Source organism: Hydra vulgaris, chromosome 12 (assembly GCF_038396675.1).
Source record: "Hydra vulgaris chromosome 12, alternate assembly HydraT2T_AEP".
In the NCBI taxonomy this organism is placed as follows: Eukaryota; Metazoa; Cnidaria; class Hydrozoa; order Anthoathecata; family Hydridae; genus Hydra; species Hydra vulgaris.
Window position 1 is genome coordinate 3552501 of NC_088931.1, and position 25000 is coordinate 3577500.

General features: G+C 26.0%; 1 protein-coding gene across 1 annotated transcript in view; it reads right to left on the minus strand.

Moving 5' to 3' along the window:
* LOC100208405 (DNA-directed RNA polymerase III subunit RPC1) overlaps positions 1-25000 on the minus strand; it is a 122025-nt gene that overhangs the window by 41196 nt on the left and 55829 nt on the right. Inside the window, exons 8-19 of the mRNA XM_065811256.1 lie at positions 24989-25000; positions 21014-21180; positions 19689-19824; positions 18850-18962; positions 18596-18647; positions 14791-14875; positions 13790-13877; positions 12275-12386; positions 12092-12205; positions 11830-11987; positions 9725-9880; positions 9279-9403 (exon numbers count right to left, since the gene is read on the minus strand). The exon at positions 24989-25000 is cut by the window's right edge and continues 160 nt beyond it. Coding sequence (XP_065667328.1) covers positions 9279-9403; positions 9725-9880; positions 11830-11987; positions 12092-12205; positions 12275-12386; positions 13790-13877; positions 14791-14875; positions 18596-18647; positions 18850-18962; positions 19689-19824; positions 21014-21180; positions 24989-25000 — 1318 coding nt within the window. The remainder of the gene's footprint in view (positions 1-9278; positions 9404-9724; positions 9881-11829; positions 11988-12091; positions 12206-12274; positions 12387-13789; positions 13878-14790; positions 14876-18595; positions 18648-18849; positions 18963-19688; positions 19825-21013; positions 21181-24988) is intronic.

Genomic DNA, 25000 nt, shown 5'->3' on the forward strand with positions numbered 1-25000 from the left:
TTTATTATGCATTCAGCAATTTTTTTTTCAAGACAAACAATCTTATCTTGAAACCAAAAATTTAAAACTTCGACATGTTGGTCCACGTTTACAGTCATTGATGGCCCCTTTTTTATGTAGTTTTGCCCAATTTATCATTTTTTATTATTCTTATGATTTTTATCAAAGCATTTTAATCAAAATACTTTTAAATTAACTAATAGTGCAAAAATAAACATAAAAAAGAGTTAAATAAAAAATATTTTTTAAAATAGTTAATGTCATTTGAATAATTATGAACGGTAGTGTACATGGTATATTTTGAACTAGCTATTAGTAGGGTAGGACCAAAAAGAAATATGGTGGTTTTTATTCCACATGATTGGAAGAAAGCGTAAAAAAACCCCTGGGTTTTTTACGTAAAATGACACATTGTTATGTATACCTGATGCTGGTTTATTCTTTATAGTTAGGCCAAAACCGAAAATTAATATTAAAACTAAGTATTATTAAACTTTACTTAAAATGTCAATGGCTACCCCCTCCTGTCACCCAATGTTTGAAGACTACCTCCTTCATTGAAGGGGGAAGCCCCAAAAGTTATGGAAATTTCATTATAAATCATATTATTTGAAATCACTTTATTTTCTATAAAAAAAAATTACATAACTTGGCAATATAAATATTGATATCATGATATGTAAATATAATGCCATACATAAATAAAAAATATAAATCATGTTATTTTTTTGTCTGCTTGCCTATTGCTTCATAGGCTAGCTGCAACTGTTCCTTGGAGTCTGACCCACGGACCTAATCTCATCTTTGCTGCACAGCTAGTAGAAGTTCTTAACAATCATCCTTATTGTGAATATTGTTCACAAACTCTGATACAAGTTTTACAGCCCTTTCAGAACTATCATTCACTACTTCAAGTTTACTTACAAAATTGGAAAATTTTTAGAACTGGTCAACATAGCACCACATAAAAGCAGAACAGATTAACCAAAGTTTGTCACCCATTCTAGTTAGATTAAGTAAAATAAAGATGAACCAAGAGTTCTCTCCAATTAATGGAGCAAGTCTTGGTGGCTCTTTTTTAAAGTTCAGCTCTTTTATCAAGTTTGACTTCTCTGAATGCTGAAATTGATTAGTTTGGAGAGTAATGTTTTTGAGATGTTTTCTCTCTCCACATCAGGAAGATTAGGGTCTAGGAGAGTAAGTGGAACTAAGGTTTCATCTAGCCAGGTGTGTCTTGCCATTGACATCATTGTTCTTTCAATTCCATTTAGAACTCTCTTGGAACCAGAGTCATGTTTCACCACAAGTTCTTTGTATTGCACCATTTGCCAATAGGCTTTTACATCCTTGAATGGTGCAGCTGAAGGCAATGGGGTTCTCAGAAACAAGACAGAGTAGAAAATCAAGATAAATTCTGCCATTGACTTTAATTCTTTCTTTTGGGCAGCAGTCAAATCATAAGTTTACTCAGTATCTGAATCTTCAAATATTAAATGGCTCTTGACATGAGCCTAGCATGAGAAATACGACCCGGAGCTTGAATTTTGAAAACAATTTTAGAATACAAATACATCAGGGTAAGTTCCAATAACTCCCAATAATACCCTCTGGGAAATATGTTAGTGTTCAGCACATCCTTGCAAAACTAGATTCCTCAATCTGGGTTTACGAAAGAATTGCTGATGGAATTGGTATAAAACCTTATCAAATTGTAAGATCAATAGTTTTTTTTGTGTTATTCTAGTTTGTCTGAAACTATTTAAACATTAAATTTTCTGGAGCTGCTGTTTTGCTTAAGTTAACTTGCTCCCAGAAATGTTTGAAATATAGCTCATATATATGCCTCCTGCAGGCAAGCTCTAATAAAATTGACTCCTGTCTTTGACTGAACCTTATATTTGTTCCTGAATGCCTTCCAGTATTTGAGGCAGTTGTGTCAAAGCATAATCCCTTCACATCACCACTTATTTCACAGTCTTATATTCACACACTGTACATACACAGTATTACATATAGTCAATACATTATCCAAAGCTTCACACTGAGCAGCTCCAGTTCCATGTTTCATGGCTGGAATTCCAAGAAGCTTAATTTCTCCATCAATATCATTTAAAACAGCAAACCTGTCTCTTTTTTCTTTCTTCCCATCAGTGATATCTTTCATAATTTTTCTATCAAAGTGAGCTATTATGGGGAAAAGTGCTTTCTCAGCAGCTTTTTTACCCCCCTCTTGTGCTGTGCAGCATTTTGCTGGATAGTTTTCTTTTGTACTCGCCAAATAGTTGATTGAGACAGTGAAAAGTTGACAACATTTCCACCTGAACTAACAACCAAATCTGTACACATGTGCAGCAAATCTTTGGAGGAAATATTTTTGGAAAATAAAGTCATGGCAATACCTTTAGCAAAATCCTAGGCTCACTGTGGTGTGTCATTACTTTAAAGTAGGTGGATGAAATCAAATGAACAATATAAGTCTATGCTGGTGTTTATATCACTGGTTTCTGAAGAAAATTAAAGCTTTGTGGTTAGATCATTTTTCTAAGCGAACTTTTCAGCACTATTCACTAAATGTACATGTTTCAATCTTCTCTGTTCTCTCTTCTTAACTCTTTAATTATATACTTTGTCTTTTTTACTCCGAGGTCATTTTACAACTGGCCTATTGATTTCTCAAAAATTTCATATCTGCATAATACAAGTTCTTATTAAGGCTAGTCTTCTTTAGAATATCTTGGATATTTGGTTTAGCAATCCAGAAAAGCTTTTTTTCTTTCTTTTTGAAATCTCGTCTAACTTTTCCTGCTTCTTTTGAGTTCTTACACTTACAACTCTTTAAATTCTCCCAGATGTTGATCAGATCAGTGAAACGCTATATTATATTAACTAAACTTTTGTAGTGTATTTTATAGCAACCTTTCCTTTTAATATGAATTAAATTTTGTTTTGCCTACCTTATAAAAGGGTCAGTGAGTATCGCATCCTTGTATCCTCTGTCTATCCAAGGTTTCTTAACTGCAAATAGAATGCAGTTTTGAGGACAGCTATCACGACCAGAACACGTTGCTGTTTGATGTCCAATGGTACAAGCAATCAGCTTTTTTGTTGGAGTTATTTTGTCACCAGATCTTCTAAACTGAAAGTGGAGAATAATGTCTGTATTTGTTTAAAACATTATTTCTAGTAGGTTTTCTTTAAGATCCTCTTCTTCAAAAAGATATGCTCTTGTTTTAAGTCTTGTCCTTGTTTTAATATGATTTATAATGAAATTTAAATAATTTTTAAAGGAGGAGGGGGGAGAGGAGAGCCAGTGAAGTGCCTCCTTCTATATAAAGGTTAATAATGCCTAGCTCTAATATTAACTTTCAGAATTTAACCTAAATATGAAGAATAAACCAGAGTCACTTATACGTAGTAATGTGTCATTTTACGTAAAAACCCGTTTTTTTCAACACTTTCTTCAGATCATTTAGAATAAAAACAACCATATTTCTTTTTGGTCTTACCCTACTATTAATAACTAGTCCAAAATATACCATATAGAAAAAAAGTTGGCTTTTTGAGTTAATTTTAAAGGTTCCCGCCAGACCTCTGAAGTTTGATATGTTTTTATACACAAATTGGACTGGCGGGGACCTCTAAACCATCTGTCATCAAAATTTTTGGGCCTAAAATTATTTTTATAGTGGTGGTCAACCATTCCAGGTACGATCAACTTGATTTTCAAAAATTGATAAAATATGAATCACCCTAATATATATATATATATATAAACATACATACATATATATATATATATATATATATATATATATATATATATATATATATATATATATATATATATATATATATATATATCTAATTTATGATCATAAAAAGTCATATTTTAAAAACTAAATCATTCTTAAAGTGATAAGAGCTGTGTTATTTCTAACAAAATACAGCATGATACATTTAAGTATCAAAAAAACATATTTCATACAACCATTATTCTTTTGAAAAAAAACATTCTATTGAAAAAACAATTTCATACAACCATTATTCTTTTATTTCTAAATAGTTCTTGAAAAGATAAAAAATTTCTTTAATTAAGCAATACACTTACGCATTATTTGTATAATGATTAACCATTATTATTTTTTCTGAGATGTTGAAATATTAAAAAGTATAATTATTTTGCAATTACAGAAATAAAATTCAAAAACAAACAAACATAATGAAACATAAATGAAACTTAATAACTAACACTTTTAATTTTTGCAATGCAGTGTTCATAAAATCTTTAACTAATTTTCATTTATTCCATTAGTTCTAATCATTTGTTCTAATCATTTGTTCTAAATGTCAAAATTATTCAATTAGTTAATCATTTGTTCTAAATGTCAAAATTATTCCATTAGTTAATCATTTGTTCTAAATGTCAAAATTATACGAGTTTAAAAAATATTTAAATAGTTATTTAAAAAAATAATAATAATTGAAAACTCTGTAACTTATATAAGTACTGCTTTTTTATAAAATAAAAAAAGGCCTTTTAAACAACTTTTTTTAAACTTAATATAAAGTAATTTTAAAAAATTACATTTAAAATAATAAATGGTTGTAGAGATAACAAATAGTTGTAGTGATATCAAAATTATCATGCAGATTGAGTTTGTATAGGTTTCCATAGGAACAAATATAGTAATGGTACCTGAATAAAGCTGAATGACAAGTCTCAAGAGATTGAGTTTTGATTGATGGAACAAGTAATAATAGCTTCTTTTGACACGGCAGTATTCATAAAAAAAGAGATGCAACAATTTGACAATGGAGCAGAAGCTCAAGCTTAGTAGACATTTACAACCATTTTACCATTTTAACTCACTACTCATTGAGTTTTTATTAGTGTCTTTTAGTTTTAACAGACTTGTTTATACTTATTTTTGTTTTTTTTTTGCTCGTTATTTAAAATATTTTTAATGTTTTTATTATTTTGAGTTTTTATTCAGATTAAAATGAACATTCTTTCATTTTATTTATTTCAAAATTCATTTTGCAAATTCCAGTTGTGTTTTAAAATATTATGTGATTGTACAAAGTATTTAATTATTTATTTTGTTTTTAAAAAAATAGCTTTCTCTTATAAAGCAGATTTCTGCTTTATATAGATTTTCTATATAAAGCAGAACACAATGTTATCCATATTTTCTCTAGACAAGAGGAGTGGATTATCTATTTTCTTCAGGAGGTAAAAATAAACTTTATGGGGGTTAATGGGGAAATTTGAATTCTAAACTTGCAATAATTCTGTTAAACAATCGAAATATCAGGGGGAAATAACCGACATTTTAGTGAAAAATCAGGGAAAATCTAAAAATATTATTTCTAAATAACAGTGGTATTTGGAAACAAAAACTGATATTTGTGTGATAACTAATTATAGATTAATTATAGATTTTTGCATAAATTATTATGTTTTGTAGAAAATAAGAAAAGTGTTGCGCATGTTGTCAAATCAAACCACCTTAAAAGTCTTTATACAATTTATGACAATGATGATAATTGCATCATCATAACCACATTGTTTCCAAGTCTTAACAACTTCATTTGAATAAAAATTTGTCACAAACTTTTCCTTTTCTTTTTTTGAACTATTTCTTGATTTAGATATTTTATTAATGGGTATGGTTTTCCAGTCATCTTATATTTATGTTAATGTATTAATTTCTAATATTCTCTTGTCTCATTAAAAGAATTACACTAAGAAATATGATAACAGTATACCATACACGGTTAAATGATTATATCCCCTGCCTCTATAAATCATAGGGGATAGAATTATGAGTAAGAAAATGGGACCAAAGATGGAACCTTGTGATATCTAAAAGTAACTGGAAATGAAAAAAGTATTGTCCATCAAAAACGCCTTAATTAATGCAATTAAAAGGAAATAATTAAACACCTTAAAAAACTTTCTCAGATGCATCTTATAAAGCAAGCTTATGGAGAAAACTTTGCATTAGAAATACCTTTAACATCAATTTATTAAATATAACAATAATTTTAACATCAATTTATTAAATTGATAAAAATATGTTTGTTCTTCAGAGATTTGTTCTTGTGAAAAAGATGAAAGAGATGATAAGAAATAGCAGCTGCAACCATGGTAACCATGCTAAAGCTTGAATCGAAGCTAACATAAAGTAATGAAAGCATCCATGCCTGCTTGAATCCAGAAGATTATAAAGCAGGAGCAATATTCAGCTTTAAAGTAGTAGTAAGAAGTGTGATGAAATGGTGAATCTGATGGGTGAATCTGATGTAGAAGAGCAATGATGTAGTGAGTTTTATTAAAAAGCATAGCATAACTTGAAAAAAGAGATCAGAAGAAACTTGGCACAAGCTTGAGTCACAGAAAAATGTCTTGGGAAGAAGGAGAAGGATAAAAAAAAAAAGACTGTAGGTGAATGAGAGAATTTAAACCTGACTTCACAACAAATATGTGAATTGATATGTAAGTAAATGGCCAGGCCAAGCATGATTATTAAAGACTTTGTAAATCAAAGGATAATAGCAATTAACACTAAGATCTAAAGAATTAACAGCCAAATTTAAAATAAAACTTAAATTAGTCTTACAAAGAGCAACCAGGTCTGGGGAATTTTGCAAAAGGTACAACTCAACAGTTAAAACTTCTAAAACCATGATTGTTTGTAAGGGATTGAAATAATTTGGCAGTAATTTATCTTTTTTGCAATTTTATTTTTTTTATGTTGCACTTTACTTTTTATTTTTATTTAACCATAAAATATGAAAATTTACAATAATATTTTACAAACTCACATAAATAAGGTTAGGTGTCACTCATATAGTTAAAAACTAGTTAATGGAGTGACACCTAAAAAAAAAAAAATACAAAAATAACATCAAACTATAAATATAACATAGAAAGAATTAAAATAAAATAGAGAAAAAAAAAAGAAAGAAAGAAAAATAAAGCACTAATAAATAAAGATAATATTAATAATTGCAATAATAATATGATAATAATTATAATAATAAAAATAATAATAATATTAATAACATTGTGAATAAATAAACATTACAAATAGTAACTATAACATGATAACTTTACTAAAAATTATATCTAATAATAAGAACTCTGGTCAAAATAATTATAGCAAAGTTTATAACTATGACAGAAATTATTAAAATAAACATAACATTGGCAAAAATTAGGACAATATTCATAAAACTATTACTACAATTGAATCACTATCACTATCATTATAAATAATGTTATTAAGATTTATAAAACAGAGGTAAATTAATGATAATAGTAATATTAGTAGAGTTAAAAAAGATAGTAAAAAATAGAAGTAATAATAATTTTATAAATACAGTAATATAAAAAAAGCAATAATAATAAAAGATAAAATTAATTAATTTTAAAATTAAAATCATTAAATAAATATACACTCAAATAAAAATTTCTTAGTTTGGTTTCGATTGAGAAGAAGAATGTTGGTAATAAAAAGGTATTTAGTTAAAATCTTTTTTTTACAAATGGTATTATTAGTATCAAATGCTTTTTGGAGATCAATAAAGACGCCACAAGCAAAAGAACCACTACCAATCACACCACAAATCATTTCAGTAATGCTAATAAGTGCATTGGAAATAGAGTGTTTTAAGTGATGGCTGTAGAGACACTTAGAATTATCAAGAAAGTGGTAGATATGAGAGTACATTAAATTTTCAAGAAATTTGCTGATATACTTTGAAGTATATAACTATTCTTTATTATTTATTTAATCAATTTTAGTGACTTATATAGTATAATTTTCACTTTTCATTATTCATTCACTTCTATTACTATTCCTTGTCATTTTTCATTCACTTTTAGTAACTTTATAGTACTCTCATATATATATATAGTTTTTTATACATATATGTTACTTTCATATAATACTATTCATTCACTATCATCATTCATTCACTATCATCATTCATTTGCTTTTAGTTACTTTATAGAGTTTTATTCATTCACTTTACATGACAGAGCAAGTGTATGATGAGTAACTGGCAAAAATTGCGCATCAACCCACTAAATAATCGCATCTGGATCAATTTATTTTCAATAAGACAAAGATGATAAAATGCAATCATAGTGGTAAAACAATTCCTAAAAAAACATACACAAATGGCTGCTACCAACCCTAAAACCAATAGAAAATTTATGGGGTACTTTTGGAATCCAAACTATGTCTTATGTATCTACCTAACAAAGAAAATTCATGAGGTTTGTAATGAAACTTAGAACTCAATTGGCATTGGTGTCACACTATGAGTGTATATATATATATATATATATATATATATATATATATTTAAATTTATAAATCGGCAGTTAGGTTGGCATATATATATATGTATTCATATATACATATATATATATATATATATATATATATATATATATATATATATATATATATATATATATATATATATATATATATATATATATATATACATATATATATATATATAAATATATATATATATATATATATATATATATATATATAATATAAATATATATATATATATATATATAAATATATATATATATATAAATTTATATATATATATATATAAATATATATATTTATATATATATATATTTATATATATATATATATATATGTATATATATATATATATATATATTTATATATATATATATATTTATATATATATATATATATATATATGTATATATATATATATGTATATATATATATATATATATGTATATATATATATATATATTTATATATATATATATATTTATATATATATATATATATGTATATATATATATATATGTATATATGAATACATATGTATTCATATATACATATATATATATATATATATATATATATATATATATATATATATATATATATATATATATATATATATATATATATATATATATCTTAGGATAAAAGGTAAACACCAGTCCTTGGTAGCTAACAAACATTGATTTTGTGTGCTTACAAACTGATTAACTTGTACTTCTTTTGAGAACATGAAGTTTTGCCACTTTCAATTCTTGAGTTCTTTGCAAAATTTGAGATGATCACAAATACTTTTCGCAAAGAGCATTAAAGGACTTTAAAAGTTCTGCTCACCCACTCTTCTTAACACCCTTGCCCAGAAGCATAATAATATATAAATAAAAAATATCAATTAAAAACAGAACTTTGAAAAAAAAAAATCACCTTAAATCTTGAATCAACAATGAACCACATTTTTGTACACTGATCGATTCATTATAAACATTTTCAGAAAGTTTTATTATTTCTTCTGCGTTTAATGACTTTTCATGATTACAAGGATATGTACACTAAATAATAGTAAAGTACCAGAAAAAATATGAATTTTTTATTCTTAAATCCATCTCTATTCTCTACTATTTATTTATTAACCTTCTATACTCTATTATATTATACTTTTTTATTATAGTGTATAATATATCTACTTTCTATTTTTATTCTATATTTTGGGTAAAACATTTGGGAAAAAGCAAAAAAGTGGATACAATGATATAACTATTATAATAAAACCATCAGAAATTCAACATACTTAACTATGGCTTTTAATTTTTAATTAGATTTATAGTACTTCTTAACTTACTCTACCCTGCTACCCATACAAAAAGTAATACCCTTAAATGATGGAACAATCTCTCAATATCCAAAGGTTTATCTTTGCCTTCCATACATACTGGATCTAAACCATCTTCGCCATAAGTAAATTGAACTACATCATTCATAGAAGAACGTACAGTATAGTCATACTGTAGTGATAAGTCCTCCAATGACTAAAATAAAAATAATAAATACACCATACCTAGTACCATTTAATTTGATATAACATTGTGACTTTATGATGATTTTGGTTAAATGCATCATATAAAAATCATATAATTATGCTAAGGGATCATCCATAAAGTATGTACGCTTTTTTTTTGTCTTCCTCCCCCCCCCCCCCCTATCTGCATTTTGCAATCGCTTTTTTGAGTACCCTCCACCTCCCTTAAAGTACCTATGTTTTCAACCTACTTATCTAACATTTTATGATATTTTTTTTAAATTTAGTGTCTCCTTTCTTTTATAATTGATCCACTGCCCTCCCATCTCATATACGCCATTTGCAGACTTCCCCTCCAAGCGTACGTACTTTATGGACGATCCCTAATTGTGATATTAGTGTAATGTTTTTGAAACTTTGTTAAAAATATATGATCCTCTGTAGAGAGTTAAGATATTTTGATAGAGTTAAGATAAATTGTATAGAAAAATGTATAAAAAGAATAAAAATTGCATTTGCATACCTGGTTAAAATATAAGATTGGAAATTTTTAGAATCATTTTTGATAATAAAATTTTCTACTTTAAAATCAATTATATTTAATACTTGATTCCTGACAATTAAAAGTATGCAAATTGAAACTTTTTTTCTATAAGTGCTGTTTAAGGCCATTTGTAATGATAAAATTCTTTTTCGTTTATGCTAGATTCTAAATGTTCACCCTTGTTAGAATATGTGCGATTTACATAACTATAATATTATCTCATACAAAAACGTTATCAAGATGTCTTTTGTAATACCCAATTTGAATTTAGAACTTTTACATTCAATTTTTATATTGTGACTTCCTTTAAAAAAAATGTATTTACATTCTTTAAATTTCTGTTTTTCTCTCTCAACTACTTCACTCCTAACAAGAGTGCATGCAACAAATAATTGAGATCGGAATTAACAGAAAAGTTAAAACAGAAAAGAGTTAAAAGAAAGCACTGAAAAACTTATAAAGGAGACAGAATTTTCAACAAAGACAAAAAACAACAGCCCAAGAACCATCAAAAACAAAAACATATGAAAAAAAACCAAGACAACCTCAAGATAGTTGTAAAAAGCGTGATGATAGAATAAATCTGATAAAAAAGGAGTACAGAAGCAGCACAGAAAAAGTTAAGACAAAAGTTATAGCAAGATTTAGTTTAAAATTTACAAGTCACTGCATACCCTGTTACAGAAGAGAAATTAGATTCAAGATCGGTTGCCTATTCTAAAAAGTTTTGACATTTTGTCTAGACAGGAGTATATAGTCGTGTTGTTAGAGTGTAGATTCACTTAAGATATAAAATTGGTTGATAGGAAGATCTTTAAAAAAGATAAGAAACAGTACAGGACAAAGAATAGAACCTTGTGGTACCCCAGAAGTTACTGGAAATGAAGAAGAGTGTTGGCCTTTGAGGATGACTTTATTAATACAATTAAAAGAAATGATTAAATAATTTTAAAAACTTTCCTAGATACACAAAAATATTTCAAAAAACCAAAATAAAAAATATTTAGTAAAAAAGAAATTTGTTCAAGACCGCAAATAAAGAGTTGTGGAAAAAAAAAAAAAATTGTCAATACCAAGCTTTTAGCATTCAAATAAATTATTTTTATAATTTCTTCATTAAATATAGCATTCTGTACTATAATAATTTTTAGGAGTTGCACAAAACCTACAATTACTTGACAAGTTATTAAAATCTATAAACCTACAATTACTTGATAATTCACTAAATTTGTTAAAAAAGTCACATTAAATGCACAATTTTTTATTTTTGTTTAAAAAAAAGTCACAATAAATGAACAATTCTTTATTTTTATTTTTAAAAAGTCACAATAAACTTTTTTTTTTTTTAATTTAAATCTAAATAAGAAACTAATAAGTAAAAAAAAAGTAAAAAAATAGGTTGTTAAAAAAAGTACCTTAACAAGTCTACGTTGCATATAACCTGTTTCAGCAGTTTTAACAGCTGTATCCACTAACCCTTCTCGACCAGCCATAGTATGGAAAAAAAATTCTGTTGGAGTCATACCAGAGAAGAAGCTATTCCCAACAAAACCTTTTGCAGCAGGAATCTTTGCTAAAAAAATAGATACAAGATAATCACCAACAGCAAATTAATTATTTTCCTTTGCAGTCACCATCAAAATATTACTTATAACTATTATGAAAAACATTTCCTACAATGCTTTTTAAAATGAGGCAATGACCTTCCTTCAAATCCATCAGGTGTGCGATGTCCAGAGATAGCTTGTTGGCCAACACAAGCAATCATTTGAGAGATATTTATAAAAGAACCTAATTTAAAAAAAATAATTAGATATAAATCTAAAATCTACAGTAAAAGTAACTTTTCTAAAAATTTACCTTTAGAACCAGATAAAGCCATAATAAGAGGACTGTTACTTCGATGAAGTTCTTGAAGACAAGCTTTACCACAATGTTCTCTTATTACTGATAACTCACGTAAAATGATTGCCTAAAATTTAATTGATAATTTAAAGAAACAAAATGAGTTCATTATGTAAATATTTTAATGTGATTTTTTAAAATAAAAAATTAGTTAAAATATTTAATTAATTCAATACATTATTTTTCAAACTACTACAAATGTGTGTGTGTATACACACACACACACACACATTCTGTTTTACATTTTATATATACACATATTATTTGACATCAATTCATGCTTCATTTACTAAAATCATATCTCAATTCTCAAACTCATGCTTCAGTTACTAAAATTATATCCTCATTGATAACTGTTGTCTGAACCACAAACTGTGGTTCAGACAACTGGAATGTTGTATGAACCACAGTTTGTTATAAAATTTATTACTGCATTTCAAATGGATTATTGAATATTGTTATATTTTAAATTAAGTAGTATTATAATTTAATTTAGTTAAGATTTTTGTTATAGGTTTCATGTGTGCATGTATGTATGTATGTATGTATGTATGTATGTATGTATGTATGTATGTATGTATGTATGTATGTATGTATGTATGTATGTATGTATGTATGTATGTATGTATGTATGTATATATGTATGTATGTATGTATGTATGTATTTATGTATGTATGTATGTATGTATGTATGTATGTATGTATGTATGTATGTATGTATGTATGTATGTATGTATGTATGTATGTATGTATGTATGTATGTATGTATGTATGTATGTATGTATGTATGTATGTATGTATGTATGTATTCCAGTTGTCTCTTTATTACTATCTTAAGTATTTAACACTTTTCTTTAAAAACTACTACAATCAGTGCTCAAGGAAGCTGTTATCACTTGTTTAACAAAACTTAATTTCCTGATTTCTCAATCATCCAAGTTGCATTCTTTAACTGTTCCTCTTCTTTGTCCAACAATCTTTTGTTTGTCCAACAATCTTTTGTTTGTCCAACAATCTTTTGTATGTCCAACAATCTTTTGTTTGTCCAACAATCTTTTGTTTGTCTATTCTTTTTCTTTGAACATCAATGCTTTGGAATTCATTTCATGTTTTCCTAACAGTTTACAGTTTTTTAAGTCTTCTGTCTACTGTCAGTCAAGTCTTCTTTTAACTGTGAGTCAAGTCTTCTGTCTACTGTCAGTCAAGTCTTCTGTTTTTGCTATTTAGCTCTCTTTGCTTTCTATCAACTCCCAACTTGATACAACTTGATAAGTGTTTTTTCTCTATTTATATAATATATATTTATAATAATAAATATAATTTTATAAAAACATATTCCAAAAAGCAATTAATTAGTTTTTTAAAAATGCCTAAAAACTATTTCTACTTACCTTATAACTCATAAAAATAAAAATAAAATATTGAATCGAGAAAAAAATAAAAAATTAAGCAAAAAAACATCTTCTTAACCTCAAGTGTCTCTTCAGGTGAGCAGCCTGGTTGAGTCTGTAGCATACCATTATTGTATTCCTCAATAAACTTGTCACATTTGTTATAACTGTAACAATGAAATAATGTATATATATATATATATATATATATATATATATATATATATATATATATATATTTCTATAGATTTTTGTTAAAAACATAAACAATACATGTTTCAACTTCATCTGGTTTTTATAAAATCCCCCACAAAATCTCTAGATCTGGTATGAAGTTCTATCTATTTATTTTACAAAGTAAAACTTGAATCTCTATTTGTATTTTGCTTAAATACATATGAAGATTCATTAACTTTGATTTTTTGTGTAACCAAAGCATTTTTCACATCAAGTTTCTGAATTTTTACATTTAATTTGCTAAAAACTATACATCAAGTCACTTAAAATTTCCATCAATATCAATTTAATTATAACTCCCATCCACATCCACCCACTTAAAACTAACATCCACATCAGTTCACTTAAAACTCCCATCAAAATAAAGTCACTCGATACTCTCATCCACGCCAAGTCACTTAAAACTACCATCTATATTAAGTCACTCAAAACTCTCATTCCACATCAAGTAAATTTCTCTTAAAAATATTTTCAATTGATAAAGTTTTTTTTTTAATTAAGTTAACTTTCCTAAAAGTCATGAGGTGGAGCTTACAGTCAACTAAAACTACCCATTTTTTATTAAAAAAATTTTTTTAAACTATTTTTAGCCCAAAACTTCAAAAAAAAAACTCCATTGAACAATGTTGTCGTATTGAAAAACAGGTTTAGCATGGTACTTTCAAAGGTGTACAATTTATCTGAATCTTTAACCTCTTGATTGTGAGTCAAAAGTTATATCACTAGTCTACTGCTGCATCTACTACCAAATAATTTGCTCATCAGCAATTTACTATCAGTTGATTTAATTGGTCATTGTAATAAATCACATTTTATACTTATACTGAAAAAAAAATTAAATACCCAGCTTTCAATAAAGTTTCTTTGGCGGTAATTAAGCTTTGACCTGGTGTTACATCACCAATACCAATGGAAAAACCAAAGTTCACTAATGTGAATAAAGAAAAAAATAATAATAAAACATAAAATTTAAATGAAATCAAAATAAGTTTTATTAAATCTGTTAAGTAATCTGTAAGTCATGTATAAAATTAGAATTGCTTTTAATAACTTGTTTATAGATTTGATACACAAAAATATTATGTAACTTAGATACACAGAAATATCATGTAACTTGGATACACATAAATATCATAACTTAGATACACATAAATATCAAGTAACTTAGATACACAGAAACATGTAATCTAGGAAATGTTTAAATTAGATTATATTTTATACTCCTAAATACTTACTTGCTAAAAATCTCATTCTTATTTGCTTTATTTATACAACCTCGCAACACTTTAAAACACAAACCTTGACTTATCACTGCGCATAAGAACTAGTTACTTCCGCTTTATATGTATATATATATATTTATATATATATATATATATATATATATATATATATATATATATATATATATATATATATATATATATATATATATTAGGGTGTCCCCAAAAAAAAAAAGTTTCCTTTAGTTTTGTCTGTTAAAAGTGAAAATAAGAAGATTTCTGAAAAATTATGAAGTTTGCCCCCCCTTATTTTTATCCCCTCTGCCACCCACTTTTTCAAAATTATTTTCTTTTGAACTGTGATTTTAGGCTAAATATATAAATGCATTATTGCAATTAAATACGGTTTGTATCAATATTGATCACTATTATAATTCTAAACTATGTATCATAGATAATATTAGTAAATATAATTTGTTTCAATTAAATAATTCTCAAAAATTATTAAACAATATTATTAAATAATTATTAAAAAAAATTATTAAATAATATTATTTGCAATGTTTGAGATAAGAAAATTTTTTATGATGAATATTAATGATACTGCATCTGATTTATCTTAGAGAAGAGTTGATTAAAAATGCAAAAAAAAAAATGTTATGCAGCTCAACTTCTAAGTTTTACTAATAAACTGTTTGATATTGCAGCATCAAATACAGAAAATTTAATAAGAAAAGATACCTCGCGTAGTATCAATAGTCAGATCTCAGATATAGATTTTCTCTCAGATTAGCATCACTTAAAAAAGCAATTTTTGGGCCCATTAGACAAGAGAAAGATGCTATGAAAGTGAAAAGAAAGGAGGAAAAAGAGAAACATAAAATCAAGCCTATTGAAAATGAGAAATCTAGAAAGTAAAATATAAAAATAAAAACGTTCCGTGTATTGGCAGCATTTGATAATGAAGACAAAATTCATGATAAAAAATAAGAAAGTACTATTGCTAGACAGAAAAAAAAAATCAAGATATTAGAAAACCCTAAAGTCTCCTTAATGACTGATAGCTTGAATCTATTTAACAGAGAAAAGTCTTGGAATCATTTTAGCTGTAGTTGAAGCATCTCAAAAAGCACAGCGAACAGATCAGGTAATAAAATTTGACAGCAAGTTTCAGATGATATTAAAAAAAAATTTATTTCACCCATGTACTCTTCCATTCACTGGGATTCAAAGCTGGTATCCAAGGTTGATGGTAAAGTGGTATCTTGGCTATTGTAGCAACAGGAAAACCAAGTGAATTTGTTGTGTGTATCCAGAATTCCTGATACAATGGGGCGAAGTCAGGCAACAGCTACCATAGATACTGTAAAGGCATGGAAACTAGAAAAACGATTGTGATTTGATACATCTCTATCAAATTCAGGTTGGATAAATGGTTCTGCAAAGTTAATTGAAGAACACTTTAATAAAAAGTTACTTTAGGGCGCCTGCCGACTACATATTTTTGAAAGAGTTTTGTCTTTTGTTTACTTCTGTTGTCTTCTGTTGCTAGTTTTTGGAGAATGTAGATCTCTAAATTACAAGTCAGACACTTTAAAAATAAGGTATGGCCTAAACTTTCATTAACTTCAGATACTACTTTTAGAAAAATAAAAATCAAAAATTAAAGACCAAACAAGCAGAAGTAAAAATTTTTTTGTCTGGTTTAATTAACCGGAAATCTTGAAAAATATTAAAAGATAATTATTTATAAACTTTGGCATATATATAATTCTGACATATATAAAAAAAAGTCGCGGGGTAAAGCATAAGTGGCAATGACGTTTGTCTGACGGGATAAACTAGTTATAAGTGCTGATCCTCATCGAAACGCCAGTAATAATAGACGTGACTCTGAGGAGATGTTTATTACTTAATCACTACACAAATTATGTTTACACATTGGCATTAATGTTTTTTTTCCATTCTGAGGCCTTTCATTATTGTTTGCATACTTTTTATTTTTTAATGTATTTTTCATTTTATTTATTTTATGTTTGGTGATATATTTTTTGTTTATCTTAGTTCATATTAGTATTTATATAACAATTTATTTTTATTATTATTGTTAGTAATGATTAGGTGCATTGTCTGTCTTATTTTAAATATTCCTCTATTAATCTTTATTTTTGTCTTGACAACTGTCAAAATATGCTTTTTTTAAAAATAATTCTCCTTTATTCTAATGTACTTCATTTCTTCCCTCAGGCGTTCACTGCTCGTGTGTGACCATTCGGCGAATTTTATATATGTCAGAATTATATATATGCCAAAGTTTATAAATAAATTACAAGTCAGACAATTTAAAAATAAGGTATGGCCTAAACTTTCATTAACTTCAGATACTACTTTTAGAAAAATGCCCCATTTAATGACTTGGAATTCTACAAAGAAATGCTTATTTATAAAAAAATTGACAATGATGTTGCTGTTGCTGCCCTGGAAACATTTAATCAGCATCTTTGGTATTTAATCAAAGAAATGTCCCCTCTTTCATTATTTTCTGATAAGGTATGTGATCGTGATAAAACTAAAATTGCTAAAACAATTCTGAAAAATATACAAGAAAACTTTGAACATGATATAGGCTTTCCACAATTTCTCAATAGAATTTTCCAAAATTCTAAATTTATATAGATATTCAAACGAGGACAGTGGTTGATTGGCAAAATCCCAAGGTTTTGGAAAGCCAACACAAATTTTAAACACATGTTTAAGCATATCAAATCACTGAAATCTGTAAAGGATACAGCAGAATGAGCTGTTAAACTAATTCAAGACTATGCAACATCTATTACAAAAGATGATGAGCAGAAAGAATTTCTTTTACGTGCAGTAGAACACTACCATAAAGTTCTTCCTCGCATAAACAAGCAATTCAAAAATTTAATTTTTGAAAATATGCTCTTAACAATCTCTTTTTTATTATACCTTCAAAATATTGTTAATTTGTTGTTATAATTTTTAAAAAATGAGATTTGAATTTCTTAGAACTTATTCCCATTGTACTTTAATATTATTAATTTATAACAATCATTTCTTTGCTTCTTTGTTTAATAATTGAGTATTTATCAAATTTTTTGTTTTAATTAAAAATTATAGTTTATTAAGTTACATATTTAGGCAGAAAAAAACTATTTGGAATTATAGTAACTATTAATAATAATAATAATATAATAATAGTAATAATAATGAACTATTTGGATATAAATAATAGATATATAAAAGGAATATATTAAGGATTGTTTTGGGGCAAAAACACTTAAAAGAGATTATGAGGGGGTCAAAATACAAGAATATAATACATAAAATTAATATAAGAATTATTAACGATATAAGGGAATGTACTATGAATGTATAAATATTGTTTAAAAATATTTAAATACTTAGAAACCATGGTGTAATTCGTGCAAGCCTCCACATAGCATCAGCAGCAGCCTGATAAAATTAAAAATTTCCTTTATTTAAAAAAAAAGCATAATATTTGAAGTAAAAAAAATATTTAAAGTTTTGACTTCAAAATATGCAAGTTAAAAATTATTAAAATTAAAAAATATATTTATATAAAAATATATTTAAAATACTTTTATTTTTATTGTTAAAAATTATTAACTTTTATGTTTTTGACTTTAACTTTTACCTGTTCACCAAAATCACGTAATAAAACATAAAAAATTGTATCTTTTGAGCCCGATCCAATGATATTTTTATCTAACGTACCAGCTAACAAGTCACTGTTGTGTAAAACAACATCTAAAAGGCACAATGTAAACCTATTAGTAATATATAAAAACATTAAAAATTATAACTTCATAATGCAATAAAAACTGTAGATGATGTCAAAAATAAATTTAGATAGGTAGAGAAAATATTTAAATAATAAATATATATACTTATTAAAAAAAAAGGCATAATACAGTAAAAGTTAACATAAGAGTTTATTTACTTTATCAAAATATTTATTTCAAAAATAATAATAATAAAAATATTTTAAATAGGTTTTACCCAAAATCCATCTACCTAACCAAAACCCATCTACCTACCCATAACTCATCAGTCAATGTGGTAGATAAAAAAAAAATTTTAATTTTATTTTAGGTGCCTCAAGAAGTTCTTATGGAATTATCACAGGGCACTGCGAAAGATCATTTGAAAGGAAGTTCATGCCTCCTTCCTTATCAATGTTATAAAACTTGCCCAGAGGTGGCGTTTAACCACAAATCTCTAGTATCTGAGCAAGTGCGCTAACCGCTGCGCCACAGCTGATATTATATGAAAATTATTATTTTTAAATAATAATTTTCATATAATAAAATTAAAAATATTATTTTTAAAAAAGGACAAAACAGTTCATAAAACATTCATAATAAAAAATCTTTTTAAGAAAACTTAATTTAACAAAAAAAAAATTTAATTAGATAATGCAAAAAAAAAATTTAATTAGAAATTAGTAATGTTAACAGCAAATAATTTACTTACAAGAATCATTAACACATAATTCTTCATCTTTTGAATAATTCTTTCCTTTAGTTCTTAAATTAACAAGAGTAGAAGACAAATTATTCGGCCGAAGCATTACACTTATAACTTGCTTTCCAGTCCATAATTCTACAGGCTTAATAAAATATAAATTTATATAAGAAAAAATATAAGGGGAAAAAAGAGTAAAAAAATATATATAGAAATATATAAAATTATAGAAAAGTATCAAGATCAAATAACAGTACATCCTAGGTAGTACTAGATTGAAATTGTTTATTGGTAAAGAAGGATTGTTGAAATTGCTGTTGTGAAGTTATAAAATTAAGAGGAAGATATTATTTTTAAAGTTGCTGTTGTGAAGTTATAAAATTAAGAGGAAGATATTATTTTTAAAATAAATAAAAAAATTAAAAAAGATAAAGTTTTGAATCGGAGTATACAATATAATTAAAAAATACAACTAAAAAATTAAAGTAATCAAAAGTTATATTTACAATAAAAAAATAAATATGACACTGTAATGATAGATTGAACTTGATTTTACTTAAATGGTTTCTAAAGAACTAGCCTTTGTTTTTAAACTCACTTAATCACTAAACTTATACTTTTATAGGTATTTTATATTTATAAGAAAATTTATCTTTGCACTAGAAATAGTTAAAAAAAAGTTATTATTGATAGAGTATGAAGAAACTAATTTGAATAAAGCTGTAACCCAATAAATGTTATGGTAATAATAAATGTTGAAAATAAATTCAATAAGCATAAAAAACACAACAACAAAAAGCATTGTGGTTTAAGAAATTTTTTCATGTTCTTTAAAAAGACAGATTAAATAAACTCTAATAAATCTTTCATCTTCCTTGATTTTCCATTTTAAATGAAAAATCAAGCACACAGGGCTGCTAACAGCCATTATTAAGCCAGAATTCATTAAGATAGTAAGAAATCCAGTTAAACTCAAAAAAGTGAATCAATAGAAGATTCACTTTTTTGAGTTTAACTGGATTTCTTTTGAGTTTAACTGGATTTCTGCAACACAGAAATTGTAGATTAGCAGCTGTTGCAGGTCCAACAATTTTTATAATGGGTTATTTCAAATTTTTATTAAAGGTCAGCTAATAATGGATCTTTTTTATCTTTTACAGATTTGTCTTTAACAGATACATTTTATGTTTCAAGAATATTAAAAAACAACAATATATTTAAAAACCTGGAAAAATGTCAGAAATCTTAAAAATTATAAATTATGATAAAAAATATTATGAAATATTTTAAATATTAGTAGCATTTTTAAATAATTAAAATGTAAAACAAGTTACTTTTACAATAACAGGAGGTGGAATATCAATCTTTATGTTGACATCTTTCCCTGCAAGTATCATGGAAGTTAGCTGACAAAACTGAAATCTGTTTAAAAAAATATCTTTTTGAGTTATAAGGTAACCGCCAGTTATAAAATCTTGAGTTGCAGCTATAAGTGGTTCACCTAAAAAAAAAAACACTAAAAGTATAAATATAACAATAACTGCAAAGCTTATAAACCCTAAATTCTGTGAAATATTTTTCATACTTATAGTTTGAAAATTGAAAATTATTGACACAGTACATTTCCTATTTTTGTTAGTTTTGCTTTCTTTGCTATTAAAACTTATATTTTTCCGCATATGTATGATATGTATATATATCATACATATGCGTATATCATATATATATATCATACATATATATATATATACATATACAGAAAGTAATTACTTTCTGTAACTTCCCGTTAACAAAAAAAAATAAAAAAAAAATATAGTAATTAAAAAAAAAAAAAAAATTTTTATTATAATTTATAACTTCCTGTAAAATATTTTTTTTTATAAATTGACTTTTTTTTTAGATTTAGTAACTCTTCCTGATGATCCAGCAATGGTGAAACTTCAAGTCGAAGATAAAAGTTAGATGAGTGTTTTTTACTAATTTATTATTGCTCTGTTCTTTAAGAACATTGAGCACTCTATTTGTAAAATACACTAACATAATTTACATATATATATATATATACATATATATATATATATATACATATATACATATATATATATATATATATATATATATATATATATATATATATATATATATATATATATATATATATATATATATATATATATATATATATATATATATATGTATATATGTATAATATGTAAAAATAAATAAATTTATTATTACATTTTTTTTGTCATTTAACATAAACTAGTTTCTTTCTTTACTCTACATTTGTATAAATGAATTTAAATCTGATAATTTTTTTTTTTTTTTCAATATTTGCAATGGTTACATCAGCTTTATATAATTAACAGATTGTGCAAATCAAAAAAGTGAAAAAAGAAATTTCCTTACAATTTAAAAAATATATTGATTAAAAAAGCTATTTAAATTCTTTTTTAATATGTTATAACATTGTTTATAAAGCGTACATTCAAATACTTTGTCATAAGGCAAGTGAAAGCGCAATGTTACATATTTTTTAATAAATGGTACGTGGAAATATAATCCTTGGTTTGTCACAAAAAGAAGCGCTGTTAAAGTAAAGTAAACTTGAGTTGCTTTTTTTTGTTGGAGTTATATCCATAAAAGAAGTTTTTTATTTAACTATAAAAAAATAAACTCTTTAAAAGATATTATTTAAAGTTTGTAATAATGTTTTTTAATTTTTTTGATAAAATCAATCATTATAACAAAACAAACAAAAAAAAAACTAAAAGATTAAAAGTGGCGCTAATATAAAATAGTTTTTTTGTTTTTGTTTAAATTCGGTAATTATTTTTGTTATTGTTTGTTATAAGAATATGTCTAAACAAATATTCTTGCGCTTGCAAGATAATAATGAAAAGTTTTTCTACTAATTTTCTTTTAAGATTTCCTTTTTAGGCATTATATAAAATCTTTTCTTTTTTCTTTTGCTGAACATTTTTGATGGAAAAGTTACGTTAATGAAAATAAAAACTTCTTTTTTTCATATATATATATATATATATATATACACACACACACACATATATATATATATATATATATATATATATATATATATATATATATATATATATATATATATATATATATATATACACACATATAAATATTTCTATGCTGACACTAAAACCTGTAATTCTTAGATTTACACTATGTAACAATTTTTCCTGGGTTGAAAGTGTGTTTTTCTATCATGCACAGGTATCTCGAACCAAAATTCCAATTCGGGTTATTGAAGACTGAAAGGATAAAGATTCGTAGTTGAAAAGAAGTTATTTATTTGATACAGCATCAAGATTGTTTGCATCCAGCTGATTCATTCTGCTATGTGTGCAGACAATTCATAAAGATAAGAGCGAAAAAATATTTGTGGAAGCAAGTTATATAATGTGCAAGGCCTACAAGGCATACTTCGGTGTGCCAGCCAGGGACAAAGACAAATCTTGGGCAATATTGCAATATTACAATTATTGCATATTGCCCAAGAATATTGCAAGAAAACACTTAAAGGTAAGCTGAACAGTTGCTTCTCGTTTAGATGTGTTTTAATTTATTTTCATAAAATTTCAATGCTTTGGATCTAGTTCATTTCAAGGAGTTGTAATTTACATAGTTTTGTCATAAGTCGTGTATTGTAGGCAAATACATTCCATTTTGAAATCGTTCCATACTTTCTCAATTTATCATTATATGGTACCAAATTATTATAATTCAGCAATGGCACTAAAAGGCATTGTTACACAAAGGACTGGCCATAACGAACCAAGTTTTCTGTTTAAAAGAACAATGTGAAATGGGTACCGCTGATAGAACCTCATAAAGTGCTTATGCCACAGCAGCACATCAAGTTAGGCCACATTAAGCAATTTGTCACTGTTCTTGACAAGGAGTCAGCAGTATTTCAATACCTCTAAGATCTTTTTCCAAAACTATCTAAGGCTAAGGTTAGGGCTGGTATATATATCGGACCACAGATCAAAAAGATCATAGCATGTGAGGATTTTGCAAAGCTGTTGAACAGGACGGGTTGAACAACTTGTTGCAGTTTTGTTGCAATTGTTCAGGGCTTTCTAGGTAATCACAAAGCTGAAAACTATGTGGAGTTGGTGCAGACTCTCATAAAGAATTATGCCAAAATGGGATGCAGAATGTCTCTGTAAATCTGTATTCTTGATTCGCATCTTGAAAAATTCAAGAAGAACATGGGCACTTACTCCAAGGAGCAAGACAAGCACTTTAATCAAGAAATATTGGACTTTAAACGTTGTTACCAAGGACAGTATAGTGAAAACACAATGGGGGGCTACTTCAAGAGAGTGACTCACAGTACATTCGTATATCTAAAAAATCTAAACATTTCTGAACCTTGTTGAGTGGTTTCTGACTGTGTCAAATCCTTGTGCAATTTTTGTTTTTACCTGATCATAATGACGAAAATAAAAAAAAATTGTTCTATTTTTTACATGCCAATTTTTACATACTTTAGACATAAGCAATTGAAATATAACACTTAGAAGACGGGAACAAAAATTATGTTACATAGTGTTACTAAACCTTGTATTTTATCTCACTTATAGAGATCAATCTTAGATAACCTTATCTGAGATAAGCAATTTATCTCAGATAAGAGACTTTTAATAAATCTTTAATGATGTCATCAACAAAAGATGTCATTGCAAAAAATTGCCAATCTCAAACACATTTAGATTGATAATGTCGAATGCTGGGCCTAATTCCAAGGACTGAATTTATATATGGTACTTTTATTTACTGTTTTTAGAAAATAATTTAATGTGTCACACTTTCATATGAAGTTTGCTAAGCACCTTCATCTTCTTCTATGAAAACATTTCTTTTTATCAAAAAGTTGATTGAACTATGAAAACTTCTAATAACCATTAATAAAATAGAAATAGACGTGGAGATGTGTAAATATATGTTCATATTTATTTATATATTTATACAGAATAATAATATTATTATTATATATTACTATATATTATACAGAATAATAATAACAGATACAAGTATAAATGTAGACAACATGGTTACTAACAGATTAGAAAGGTAATATCATATAAGGCAATATTATATAATATAAGGTAATATAAGGTAATATATATGGTGATCTATAACAAGGTGATCTATAGCAATATAAAAACAATTTTTATTATTTTATCTTTTATATCTTTTTTTTTCTGAAGATCATTGAATTATAGTTTTGATAAAATTAAAAATTTTAAATATATCTTTTAACAACCAACCATTTCTTGGAG